Source organism: Ylistrum balloti, unplaced genomic scaffold, assembly GCF_031769215.1.
Source record: "Ylistrum balloti isolate Yb309-2 unplaced genomic scaffold, AGI_CSIRO_Ybal_v1 Utg370292, whole genome shotgun sequence".
Lineage (NCBI taxonomy): Eukaryota > Metazoa > Mollusca > Bivalvia > Pectinida > Pectinidae > Ylistrum > Ylistrum balloti.
Window position 1 is genome coordinate 1,038,110 of NW_026782221.1, and position 15,212 is coordinate 1,053,321.

Consider the following 15,212-nt stretch of genomic DNA (forward strand, 5'->3'; position numbering starts at 1 on the left):
TGGTTATAGAGCACCTAGAAATGCTGTAATGGCTGTAACTTGTCTGGTTATAGAGCACATAGAAATGCTGTAATTGCTGTAACTTGTCTGGTTATAGAGCACCTAGAAATGCTGTAATGGCTGTAACTTGTCTGGTTATAGAGCACCTAGAAATGCTGTAATGGCTGTAACTTGTCTGGTTATAGAGCACCTAGAAATGCTGTAATGGCTGTAAATTGTCTGGTTATAGAGCACCTAGAAATGCTGTAATGGCTGTAACTTGTCTGGTTATAGAGCACCTAGAACTGCTGTAATTGCTATAACTTGTCTGGTTATAGAGCACCTAGAACTGCTGTAATTGCTGTAACTTGTCTGGTTATAGAGCACCTAGAAATGCTGTAATGGCTGTAACTTGTCTGGTTATAGAGCATCTTGAAATGCTGTAATGGCTGTAACTTGTCTGGTTATAGAGCACCTAGAACTGCTGTAATGGCTGTAACTTGTCTGGTTATAGAGCACCTAGAAATGCTGTAATGGCTGTAACTTGTCTGGTTATAGAGCACCTAGAAATGCTGTAATGGCTGTAACTTGTCTGGTTATAGAGCACCTAGAAATGCTGTAATGGCTGTAACTTGTCTGGTTATAGAGCACCTAGAAATGCTGTAATGGCTGTAACTTGTCTGGTTATAGAGCACCTAGAAATGCTGTAATGGCTGTAACTTGTCTGGTTATAGAGCACCTAGAACTGCTGTAATGGTTATCTGTTTGTTGAAACAAATTGCAGCTGCTGTAATGGCTGTAAATTGTCTGATTACAGAACATTCAAAACTGCTGTAATTGCTGTAATTTTCAAAGGCAGAACTGTGGAAATAATTAAAATAGAAAATAATCATGAAAAGAAAATTCCACATCAGTAACACAGCTATATTGACAATTGTTACTGTGTGTCTGTTGTAATTGTCATATCCTTGCTACTGTGTGTCTGTTGTAATTGTCATATCCTTGTTACTGTGTGTCTGTTGTAATTGTCATCATCGCTACTGTGCGTCTGTTGTAATTGTCATATCCTTGCTACTGTGTGTCTGTTGTAATTGTCATATCCTTGCTACTGTGTGTCTGTTGTAATTGTCATATCCTTGCTACTGTGTGTCTGTTGTAATTGTCATATCCTTGCTACTGTGTGTCTGTTGTAATTGTCATATCCTTGTTACTGTGTGTCTGTTGTAATTGTCATCATCGCTACTGTGTGTCTGTTGTAATTGTCATATCCTTGCTACTGTGTGTCTGTGGTGATTCTCATCATCGCTACTGTGTGTCTGTTGTAATTGTCATATCCTTGCTACTGTGTCTGTTGTAATTGTCCTATCCTTGCTACTGTGTGTCTGTTGTAATTGTCATATCCTTGCTACTGTGTGTCTGTTGTAATTGTCATATCCTTGCTACTGTGTGTCTGTTGTAATTGTCATATCCTTGCTACTGTGTGTCTGTTGTAATTGTCATATCCTTGTTACTGTGTGTCTGTTGTAATTGTCATCATCGCTACTGTGTTTCTGTTGTGATTGTCATATCCTTGCTACTGTGTGTCTGTTGTAATTGTCATATCCTTGCTACTGTGTGTCTGTTGCAATTGTCATATCCTTGCTACTTCGTGTTGTGGTGATTGTCATATCCTTGCTACTGTGTGTCTGTGGTGATTGTCATATCCTTGCTACTGTGTGTCGTGGTGATTGTCATATCCTTGCTACTGTGTGTCGTGGTGATTGTCATATCCTTGCTACTGTGTGCCTCATTTACAAAGTCAATAATTTGAAATTTAGGTAAGTGTTGCTGTCTACAATAGGAACAATTAGATAGTAATTTTAGAACAACCTTTAAATAAGTGAATATTTTTGGTTTGATAATACCATGGTATATTTTCTAGACTGTTTAATGTAATTGTAAACATTGGATCAATATAGGAACAGGTCTAATATTGTTTTAATTGTGAGTAATTGCCACAAGAGAGTGAATCAATTACAATGGCACTGTCTATATATATGCTGAAAGACTCAGAGAATAAAGATTTACTGCAAACAAAGGCAAATTATTGTGAATTCATTATCTGTATGTACCCCCTCGCCTACCAATACCTAACTCAGTTAATTGTTCACCCACTCTAAAGTACCACAGTAACATAATAACCAATTACCTACCAAATGATATAAAGAGCTGACGATAACATCAGCTATTTAGTCACTGACATGATATCATTAGTTTTACATTTCAACAAGATGGATTGTCTCATGATAAATATCACAAACACTGTTTATGTTTTTGGTTAGCTTTTTCAGAAATATTGTTTTATATTCTTAATGTACAGAGTTAAGATATTGCTAATTTAAATTTATTACTGGTTTTGACATGAAATTATCTTTATATTCTAATTCATTCAGTACAAATGTCAAAAAATTATCCTTATCACAAAATAATCTCCCCTTTCGATGTCCACAAACTTCTATGGTAAATGTTAACCTCTCTACTTTAAAGCTGCGTGTTGTCACTAGTCTTTAGAACAATGGACCAATTCTCTTTCCTTATCCACTCATCATTGGTCAATATTGTCAGACAAGTTTTCCCCCTCCCCATTTAATTTCTCCACTGGTTTTAAAATCAACATTCTAGTTGTCTCCCGTTAAGACTTTAAAGTCCTGGTTTAAGATTACACAGTCTAAGTAATTCTGAACTAAATAAATTTATAGAACAGTTACCTCCCTTTAATTTTTCTTCCAGCAGCTATGATTTAGTATCATAATACCATGATAAGCTATGATTAACAGTCCTTTTCTTGTCATCAATTAATAAATTAAGTGTCCTTACCATTAACTAGAGCAGCTATTGAGTAGTCATGTTATGACTCAATAGATTGATATCAATTATTCTACTCTTTCTGTTTCTGATCACAGATATTGATCAACAGTCCTTGTTGTATCATGACTCAGTGGATTAAAAGCACAGTTATCTCCTCTTGTATCCTATCTAATTATCTCCCCTTGTATCCTATCTATCTATGAACAGTCCTTGTTGTGTCACAAATAAATGGATTAACAGAAAAGTTATCTCCCCTATCTATCTATGAACAGCCCTTGTTGTGTCATGACTCAATGGATTAACAGAACAGTTATCTCCCCTTCATGATTCATAGCAAGGCAGTGACTAACAGTCACTGTCGTGTTGTCAATCAATGGATTAAGTGATATATTGCTGTAATCATCCCCTACATTTCCTCTATCTCAGGATATAGGTCACATTCCTGTTGAAAGATACGCATAAATCACAACACTACTACTGTGTATCCGATAGCTTATCATCATTCACAATCTAAGTCACACCATTTTATGAATGAAATAACATTTTTTATCTAATTTTGTTGTTTTGGGTTTCCTGTCAGGAATTTCCTGAATATCTTATTTTTCAGAAAATTTAATGAATAATCTTAAAACAATATACATATAAAACAAAAGAGGTAAAATCATATCTGGTATACCATGAGGACACAATTTTATTGAATCTTGGATAACACAAATTAAATTTACTCACCACATACAGACTACACAGACAGATAATTTATATTTAACTTATTCATGCAAATATCCTTCTAAAAAAAGTATTGGAAGTCAGTTGAAGACAAACCAGGGATACAATCAGCATGCATGCTGATGTTTTGTAGGCACACATTGGCCTTATTACATTAACCCACATACACTTCACCCACAAATTTGAAATACTACTAGAATTTAAAGAAAACCTATGAAAAACTTCAATTTGGACTTTACAAAGAAAAAAACAAAATAGTTTTTGTTTTCTTTTTCAATTTAAAAGATAGTAAACAGCTGAAAAATAAGTATTATTCTTTTAAGGCAAAAAAGATTGTTGCATTACAAAAGCTAAGAAAAAATGAAAATATCTAAATAATATCAAGAATGAAAAAGTTATCTACAGAACATGCTGAGGTTACCAGAGAGAAGGGAAACACAGCTGGAATTACAATATCACTGTGGATACTTACTGCAGCTTTCTGATTGATCAGCTTCCGTGACGATAACTAATACAAAGGAAGAGGATATCTTAAGTTTTAAGATTTCTTAAAATTGGAATGTTGCTATCAACATTAGAAATCATTTCATAAGATATTCGGGAAATTTTCTTATCAATACATATCTAGGTCCTGTAAACATTCATGTAATGTATCAATACAACACACTACAAAGTTTTACAATTCTGTTGAGAGTTGTTTTGTTATATTTTGAGGTGAGTTTATGTTTTTATACAAAATATAGTACAATGAAGACAGTGTTAATGGGTGACAAGGTCACTTTAGGACCTTTTTATAGTGCTATCACAATGAAATATCACAACCTGCACACAGTTGTATGACGTCCATCCTTGTCACATTATATTGACATACGGTCGCATGATGTCCCACTTGGTCACATTAGCATGACACACAGTAAGATGATGTCCCATCTCGTCACACTATCATGACACATGGTAGGATGATGTCCCACCTCGTCATACTATAATGACACATGGCAGGATGACGTCCCACCTGGTCACATAAAAATGACCCTGGGCTAACATGTCATTACTGACAACTACAGATGAAATCAATTCTATAGACTTAGGATTGACCTAATCTGGATTCAGAAGCCTACTCCCTACCCCAGTAGCTTGGCAATAATGTTCTCACATTGACCAATATATATATTCAAATATCTCCTGTTTTCCAGCCTGAGTCATTATAAGACATAAGAATGTGAGCATCATAAACTATGGTAGAAATTACAATTTCTTCAAAATCTGAATTTCAAATCTGGTAATATTGCAAATCCTTTCAAATCTAAATTTTAAATTTAATAACATTCCACAGTAAAACTCTCGTATGCTTGAAGTATATGATATTAACAGAAATCAATATTGACTGGCAACATGTGACCGCCTCTATATCGGCAGCTGTATGCTGAAGTTATTGTTAATATGATGAAAGGGAACCTATATTCTAAAAACATATATAACATGTGGTTTGGTCCAATATTCACCGATGTACAATATCAATATTTCATCCCTTTTACATTTTATTAACATCCATATTCCGTCATTAACATCTTTTTCTTATTGTGTTTTTGACACAAGCCATAATTCTTACCAAAACTCTCTGAATTTCTGAAAACAGTGAAATGCTACAATGTAAGGCCTTCCCTGTATTGCCTATTTGACTAGTTATATATAGAGTAACAATAGTGATTTTGATATTGAGGCTATACATATATAGATATAAACTGTTAACCTATCTTATTAACCTACTGTAGATTGAACTATTTCATTAACCTTTTGCTGACCAATAACCTATTTCAGTAACATATGGTAGGATGCTGACCTATTTTATTAACTTATTGAAATTGTAGGCTGCTGTGGTATTTTATTAACCTATTTTTGGCTGCTGACCTATTTTACTAACCTATTTTTGGCTGCTGACCTATTTTATTAACCTATTGCAGGCAGCTGAACTATTTTTATTAACCTATAGTAGGCTGCTAAACTCCTTGCCTAACTTTTTTCATTAACTTTGACCTTAAGCTCGAAACAATACAATCCTATGGAAACACTGTAGGACAATAAACATATTTAAGATGATTCAATGAACTTCCTACAATGGGTTAAGAGGATCCATATTAAAACTGGACAGACAGGTCTTGGATGGTCAGACATCTAAAGAGTAATTTTAATCCAGAACTAGAAATAGCAAAACAACGATCAGGGGACAGAGTTGTAATTTCCCTACAGAACTAACAATAAGGGAACTTTGTTGTTACAGGGTCAGGGTGTTGTAATTTCTCTACAGGGCCAGGGTGTTGTAATTTCCCTACAGGGCTAGGGTGTTGCAATTACCCTACAGGGCCAGGGTGTTTCTACAGGGCCAGTGTGTTGTAATTTCCCTACAGGGCCAGGGTGTTTCTACAGGGCCAGTGTGTTGTAATTTCCCTACAGGGCCAGGGTGTTTCTACAGGGCCAGTGTGTTGTAATTTCCCTACAGGGCCAGGGTGTTGTAATTTCCCTACAGGGCCAGGGTGTTGCAATTACCCTACAGGGCCAGGGTGTTGTAATTTCTCTACAGGGTCAGGGTGTTGTAATTTGCCTACAGGGCCAGGGTGTTGTAATTTGCCTACAGGGCCAGGGTGTTGTAATTTGCCTACAGGGCGAGGGTGTTATAATTTCTCTACAGGGCCAGGGTGTTGTAATTTCCCTACAGGGCTAGGGTGTTGTAATTTCCCTACAGAACTGACAATTAGGGAACTTTGTTGTTACAGGGCGAGGGTGTTGTAATTACCCTACAGGGCCAGAGTGTTGTAATTTCCCTACAGGGCTAGGGTGTTGTAATTTGCCTACAGGGCCAGAGTGTTGTAATTTCTCTACAGGGTCAGGGTGTTGTAATTACCCTACAGGGCCAGAGTGTTGTAATTTCCCTACAGGGCTAGGGTGTTGTAATTTCCCTACAGAACTGACAATTAGGGAACTTTGTTGTCACAGGGCCAGGGTGTTGTAATTTGCCTACAGGGCCAAGGTGTTCTAATTTCTCTACAGGGCTAGGGTGTTGTAATTTGCCTACAGGGCCAGAGTGTTGTAATTTCTCTACAGGGTCAGGGTGTTGTAATTTCTCTACAGGGTCAGGGTGTTGTAATTTCTCTACAGGGTCAGGGTGTTGTAATTTCTCTACAGGGTCAGGGTGTTGTAATTTCTCTACAGGGTCAGGGTGTTGTAATTTGCCTACAGGGCCAGGGTGTTGTAATTTCTCTACAGGGCCAGGGTGGTGTAATTTCCCTACAGGGCCAGGGTGTTGTAATTTCTCTACAGGGCCAGGGTGTTGTAATTTCTCTACAGGGCCAGGGTGTTGTAATTTCTCTACAGAACTGACAATTAGGGAACTTTGTTGTTACAGGGCCAGGGTGTTGTAATTACCCTACAGGGCCAGGGTGTTGTAATTTCTCTACAGGGTCAGGGTGTTGTAATTTGCCTACAGGGCCAGAGTGTTGTAATTTCTCTACAGGGTCAGGGTGTTGTAATTACCCTACAGGGCCAGGGTGTTGTAATTACCCTACAGGGCTAGGGTGTTGTAATTTCTCTACAGGGCCAGGGTGTTGTAATTTCCCTACAGGGCCAGGGTGATGTAATTTCCCTACAGGGCCAGGGTGTTGTAATTTCCCTACAGGGCCAGGGTGTTGTAATTTCCCTACAGGGCCAGGGTGTTGCAATTACCCTACAGGGCCAGGGTGGTGTAATTTCTCTACAGGGCCAGGGTGTTGTAATTTCCCTACAGAACTGACAATAAGGGAACTTTGTTGTTACAGGGCCAGGGTGTTGTAATTTCCCTACAGGGCTAGGGTGTTGTAATTTCCCTACAGGGCCAGGGTGTTGTAATTACCCTACAGGGCTAGGGTGTTGTAATTTCTCTACAGGGCTAGGGTGTTGTAATTTCTCTACAGGGTCAGGGTGTTGTAATTTCTCTACAGGGCCAGGGTGGTGTAATTTCTCTACAGGGCCAGGGTGGTGTAATTTCCCTACAGGGCCAGGGTGTTGTAATTTCTCTACAGGGTCAGGGTGTTGTAATTTCTCTACAGGGCCAGGGTGGTGTAATTTCTCTACAGGGCCAGGGTGGTGTAATTTCCCTACAGGGCCAGGGTGTTGTAATTTCTCTACAGGGCCAGGGTGGTGTAATTTCTCTACAGGGCCAGGGTGGTGTAATTTCCCTACAGAACTGACAATTAGGGACCTTTGTTGTTACAGGGCCAGGGTGTTGTAATTTCCCTACAGGGCCAGGGTGGTGTAATTTCCCTACAGAACTGACAATTAGGGACCTTTGTTGTTACAGGGTCAGGGTGTTGTAATTTCCCTACAGGGCCAGGGTGTTGTAATTTCCCTACAGAACTGACAATTAGGGACCTTTGTTGTTACAGGGTCAGGGTGTTGTAATTTCCCTACAGGGCCAGGGTGTTGTAATTACCCTACAGGGCTAGGGTGTTGTAATTTCCCTACAGGGCCAGGGTGATGTAATTTCCCTACTGGGCCAGGGTGTTGTAATTTCTCTACAGGGCCAGGGTGTTGTAATTTCTCTACAGGGCCAGGGTGGTGTAATTTCCCTACAGAACTGACAATAAGGGAACTTTGTTGTTACAGGGTCAGGGTGTTGTAATTTCCCTACAGGGCCAGAGTGTTGTAATTTCCCTACAGGGCCAGGGTGGTGTAATTTCCCTACAGGGCCAGGGTGTTGTAATTTCCCTACAGAACTAACAATAAGGGACTAATAATGACATGCTAATAACATACAATATACACAATGACTAGATTTTCCACTTTTTACATAAATTACTACCCATGTTTACCAAATCACATTCTTTAAAACAGTTATGAATGAAAAGTTCTCATATACTGAGGTGATAACATCTCTTGATTCACTATGAAGAGCCCAGAGATCTTTATCTTTAAAGAAGACACAAAATGTTGCATACTAATCTGATATATAAAGAATTTGAAGGTCATCATCCCTAATATTGGATTTCTATACTATTCTAAGGTTACCTGTAATTTTCAAGGTTATTTTAACATAATCTCTTACTTAAGACATCACAGATGTCTGATAAGACGACTTCGGGCAGGCGATTATTTTTACACACAATAGTGGTATAGTGTGTATATATAAGTGTAAGAGGTAGATCTATACATGACAATCTCAACAACCAAGGTAATCCAATGATTTTTAAAGATTTTCATCTGTCTGTAGTTTATCTCATACACACTTAAAAACAGTCAATCCAATTTATGTCAAACTCTAAAAAAAAAAAAACTTAAATTGTTTGATAAAATTATTTATTTAAAAAAATTGTATCACCAAACATGTAAATGCTGGGGAAGAGGCAGGCCTTTGTGAAATATGGAAAATATACAAATAGTTAAATGGTCCAACACCACCTTGCTATATTTGATGTCAAGCTGCTACTAATAAAAATATTCATTGGAAATACTAATGAAAATATATAAATGACAGAGTCTGTTACTACCACAACAGGTGATATAAATGATAGTGAAAATCCCTACATCACAACAGGTGAGAACTGTCTGTAATATGTTAGTGACAGTCTCTGCATCACAACAGGTGAGAACTGTCTGTAATATGTTAGTGACAGTCTACATCACAACAGGTGAGAACTGTCTGTAATATGTTAGTGACAGTCTACATCACAACAGGTGAGAACTGTCTGTAATATGTTAGTGACAGTCTACATCACAACAGGTGAGAACTGTCTGTAATATGTTAGTGACAGTCTACATCACAACAGGTGAGAACTGTCTGTAATATGTTAGTGACAGTCTCTGCATCACAACAGGTGAGAACTGTCTGTAATATGTTAGTGACAGTCTACATCATAACAGGTGAGAACTGTCTGTAATATGTTAGTGACAGTCTACATCACAACAGGTGAGAACTGTCTGTAATATGTTAGTGACAGTCTACATCACAACAGGTGAGAACTGTCTGTAATATGTTAGTGACAGTCTACATCACAACAGGTGAGAACTGTCTGTAATATGTTAGTGACAGTCTACATCACAACAGGTGAGAACTGTCTGTAATATGTTAGTGACAGTCTCTGCATCACAACAGGTGAGAAATGTCTGTAATATGTTAGTGACAGTCTACATCACAACAGGTGAGAAATGTCTGTAATATGTTAGTGACAGTCTACATCACAACAGGTGAGAACTGTCTGTAATATGTTAGTGACAGTCTACATCACAACAGGTGAGAACTGTCTGTAATATGTTAGTGACAGTCTACATTACAACAGGTGAGAACTGTCTGTAATATGTTAGTGACAGTCTACATCACAACAGGTGAGAACTGTCTGTAATATGTTAGTGACAGTCTACATCACAACAGGTGAGAACTGTCTGTAATATGTTAGTGACAGTCTACATCACAACAGGTGAGAACTGTCTGTAATATGTTAGTGACAGTCTACATCACAACAGGTGAGAACTGTCTGTAATATGTTTGTGACAGTCTACATCACAACAGGTGAGAACTGTCTGTAATATGTTAGTGACAGTCTACATCACAACAGGTGAGAACTGTCTGTAATATGTTAGTGACAGTCCCTACATCACAACAGGTGAGAACTGTCTGTAATATGTTAGTGACAGTCTACATCACAACAGGTGAGAACTGTCTGTAATATGTTAGTGACAGTCCCTACATCACAACAGGTGAGAACTGTCTGTAATATGTTAGTGACATTCTCTACATCACAACAGGTGAGAACTGTCTGTAATATGTTAGTGACAGTCTACATCACAACAGGTGAGAACTGTCTGTATGACAGTGACAGTCCCTACATCACAACAGGTGAGAACTGTCTGTATGACAGTGAATGTCTCTACATCACAACAGGTGAGAACTGTCTGTATGACAGTGAATGTCTCTGCACCAAAACCAGTAATATCTGACTGTTATATGTGATATGACAGATGTTATACATAAATAAAACCTTACTTTGTTCCTATGTAATATTTCTTTAACTGGCCTGTTTAATATTGCATAACATTTTCAAAACTGAACTAGACAACAACCAAAATGCCAAAGGAAATGGAAGTCATCATTGTTTTAATGGACGCTGTAAATGTGATCCCTGATTTCTGTACATGGTAATAAAGACAAACCTGGTGGAAATTCTCTAGGTACATCATGGCAATATCATGTTTAATGTCAATTTAGGTTACTAAGTGTCACAACTACGGTGACAGCAACATGCATCAACCTATGACCTATAAGCAAAACTACATGCACTGGAAATCCTAAATATGAGTATACTTGGTAACAGTCACATACTCCTGGCATATTTTGGACAATATATTACAAGTGATCTCCAATTATTATAAATGTAAAATTAATGCACCATTAAGAATAGGAGTTATCACTTTTTGTTCTGTAAAATCAAATACAACCAGGGCTCCCTTTTTTGTTGTACTCTCAACCTCATTATGAACTTATTTCACTATCTCTGAACAGAATTTTATGATTTTACGATTATGGAAGGTAACGCCTGATAATAATGATAGTAACATTGTTTAAAATGTAGACAAAATGTTGTTTATAAATATGAGTATTCATACAGGTTTCATTTCTGTATTGTGATTGTATTTTTCAGCAGTAAACCATCAAGGCAGAATTATGACAGAAATAGAATTAATTTTATCAAAGCTATTGTTAAGAGGCTTATAAATGCTGCTTTACTCCTCACTAACATCCAATGCGCTTGTTCTACTTAAACAAGACATTTTTATACGGTATTATATGGGTAAAAGGTTAACAAGGAATATCACCAGGCATAAAAGCACTTGAGAAACTGTGATAATGACAAGCATTCCATTGATCATGATTATCAAGAAACAGATTATTTACCATTGGGTCCCTCCTCTCCCATTGAGGCCCTGTTTGCAATCCTCGCCAACTCATCATTGATGTCAATGCCAGTCTGATCTTCATCCCAACAACGGAATCCTGAAAATAAAACAATATGGTCATTAATTCTTTCATATTTTCTAAATTTTTGTGAATTTGGAGTAAAAACAAGATTATATCTCTTGAATTCTGATCAGTCAGTGTCTACAATCTACAAAATTATGTGACCTTGATGGAGGTTAAAGGTCTAATGCTGAGAGTGCACTGATAAACTTATACCAATTTCTATATTAAAACTCTGTATTAACTCTGAGTAAACTTTCTTCTGCATCATGTGGTATATTCTGTCTTGGGAGCTTCATAGGTATGCTTTGTTAATGGCATGATATTCTTTGTGAAAATATTATACACTTAGTGAGTCAACTGACAGCAAATGTTGCCTCTATGACCCATTTCTTTTTACAAGTGACCTTGAAATCTTACATGGTCTTCCAGATAGTTGACTGACTAACATTCATCAAAAGCTTCTTCAACTTTTCACACCTTTTCAAACATTCATTGCACACAGATCTATAAAGTTTAAAGCCTCTCTTTGATTCCAGGTGAAATGAAATAGATTCCTGATCACAAAGAGCATGCTAGGTTCTACAGTGTAAATAGGCCTCACCTTAGGTTTTTAAATCACTAGTTGTTGACCAAAATTAATCTAAACATTTTATATACTATGTCTTGGATCTCAAACCAGCCAAGTCAGGACTAGGAATAGACAGTACATCTACAAGAGCATGGCATTCTTAGCATGTAGACACAGTATGCCTACTGAAGCCTGGCCTTGACTGTATACAGACAGTGCATCTATTGGAGCCAGACATTGTCTATAGACAGTATATCTACAAGAGTTTGGACTGGCCTGGCCTGGACTGGACTGGATTGTTAAAAGACACAGTTTGTCTCTTGGAGCCTGACCTGTAATGTATACAGACAGTATATCTGCAAGGGCCTAGCCTGGACTGTATATACTGTATGCCTACTGAAGCCTGGCCTGGACTGTATATACTGTATGCCTACTGAAGCCTGGCCTGGACTGTATATAGACAGTATATCTGCTGGAGCCTGGCCTGGACTGTATATACTGTATGCCTACTGAAGCCTGGACTGTATATACTGTATGCCTACTGGAGCCTGGCCTGGACTGTATGTAGACAGTATATCTGCTGGAGCCTGGCCTGGACTGTATACACTGTATGCCTACTGAAGCCTGGCCTTGACTGTATAGACAGTATATCTGCTGAAGCCTGGCCTGGACTGTATATAGACAGTATATCTGCTGGAGCCTTACCTGGACTGTATACACTGTATGCCTACTGAAGCCTAACCTGGATTGTATATAGACTGTGTATCTGCTGGAGCCTGGCCTGGACTGTATATACTGTATGCCTACTGGAGCCTGGCCTGGACTGTATATAGACAGTATATCTGCTGGAGCCTGGCCTGGACAGTATATAGACAGTATATCTGCTGGAGCCTTACCTGGCCTATATACACTGTATGCCTACTGAAGCCTGGCCTTGACTGTATATAGACAGTATATCTGCTGGAGCCTGGCCTGGACTGTATATACTGTACATCTACTGAAGCCTGGCCTGGACTGTATATACTGAATGCCTACTGAAGCCTGGCCCGGACTGTATATAGACTGTGTATCTGCTGGAGCCTGGCCTGGATTGTATATACTGTATGCCTACTGAAGCCTGGCCTGGACTGTATATAGACAGTATATCTGCTGGAGCCTGGCCTGGATTGTATATACTGTATGCCTACTGAAGCCTGGACTGTATATAGACTGTATGCCTACTGAAGCCTGGCCTGGACTGTATATAGACAGTATATCTGCTGGAGCTTGGCCTGGACTGTATATAGACCGTATATCTGCTGGAGTCTGGCCTGGATTGTATATACTGTATGCCTACTGAAGCCTGGCCTGGACTGTATATAGACAGTATATCTGCTGGAGCCTGGCCTGGATTGTATATACTGTATGCCCACTGAAGCCTGGCCTGGACTGTATATACTGTATGTCTACTGAAGCCTGGCCTGGACTGTATATACTGTATGTCTACTGAAGCCTAGCCTGGATTGTATATACTGTATGTCTACTGAAGCCTGGCCTGGATTGTATATACTGTATGTCTACTGAAGCCTGGCCTGGATTGTATATACTGTATGTCTACTGAAGCCTGGATTGTATATAGACTGTATGCCTACTGAAGCCTGGCCTGGACTGTATAGACAGTATATCTGCTGGAGCCTGGCCTGGACTGTATATACTGTATGTCTACTGAAGCCTGGCCTTGACTGTATATACTGTATGTCTACTGTATATACTGTATGTCTACTGAAGCCTGGCCTGGACTGTATATAGACAGTATATCTGCTGGAGCCTGGCCTGGATTGTATATACTGTATGCCTACTGAAGCCTGGACTGTATATAGACTGTATGCCTACTGAAGCCTGGCCTGGACTGTATGTAGACAGTATATCTGCTGGAGCTTGGCCTGGACTGTATAGACAGTATATCTGCTAAAGCCTGGCCTGGATTGTATATACTGTATGTCTACAGAAGCCTGGCCTGGACTGTATATACTGTATGTCTACTAAAGCCTGGCCTGGATTGTATATACTGTATGTCTACTGAAGCCTGGCCTGGACTGTATATACTGTATGTCTACTGAAGCCTGGCCTGGACTGTATATACTGTATGTCTACTGAAGCCTGGATTGTATATAGACTGTGTATCTGCTGGAGCCTGGCCTGGACTGTATAGACTGTATGCCTACTGAAGCCTGGCCTGGACTGTATAGACAGTATATCTGCTGGAGCCTGGCCTGGACTGTATATACTGTATGTCTACTGAAGCCTGGCCTGGATTGTATATACTGTATGCCTACTGAAGCCTGGCCTGGACTGTATATAGACAGTATATCTGCTGGAGCCTGGCCTGGACTGTATATACTGTATGCCTACTGAAGCCTGGCCTGGACTGTATATAGACAGTAAATCTGCTGGAGCCTGGCCTGGACTGTATATACTGTATGCCTACTGAAGCCTGGCCTGGACTGTATATAGCACTCTATTATTCATACATGTGTCCAGATCAACACTGTATATAAAATATTTCCTTGGTGACAAAAAAGCCTGGAAATTTACCGAGAAACATTTCTACTAACTAACCAGACAAACCTATTAAATTTATTGGTGCCAATCCTGAATGAACTGATGTCTGAAATACCAGCTAGTGCATCCAAATTCAATTAAATGTCCAGGTCATGTTTGGAAATAAGTGTTGAAACACATCAGCCCGAAGTTTTGTGTCTGCCATGATTCTGATCTTACCAGATCAATAAAGATGTTGCTATGCAGCTTGTGGCCTCTAAAGAGTGCCACAATTCCTGCATATTCCAGTATTTTGGCTGTAATCAATGTAGAACATAACTTCTTGACTTTATCTGAAGCACTTGGAGGCTTTTATTACACATAACCTTTCTTATCATTTCCCTCAACATCCAGTCATATGTGATAAGCAAACAATTATATATATATATATTTTCCCTCAACATCCAACCATATATCATTAACAAATATTTAAATATATTTTCCCTCAACATCCAACCATATATCATTAACAAACATTTAAATATAGTTTCCCTCAACATCCAGTCATATTTGATTACCAAACATTTA

General features: G+C 38.6%; 1 protein-coding gene across 1 annotated transcript in view; it reads right to left on the reverse strand.

The window, feature by feature from the left end:
• Nucleotides 1-15,212, reverse strand: part of LOC132553015 (microtubule-associated protein 1S-like) — a 68,530-nt gene that overhangs the window by 25,322 nt on the left and 27,996 nt on the right. The window contains exon 2 of the mRNA XM_060217219.1: nt 11,471-11,569. Within this exon, the coding sequence (XP_060073202.1) occupies nt 11,471-11,569 (99 nt within the window). The remainder of the gene's footprint in view (nt 1-11,470; nt 11,570-15,212) is intronic.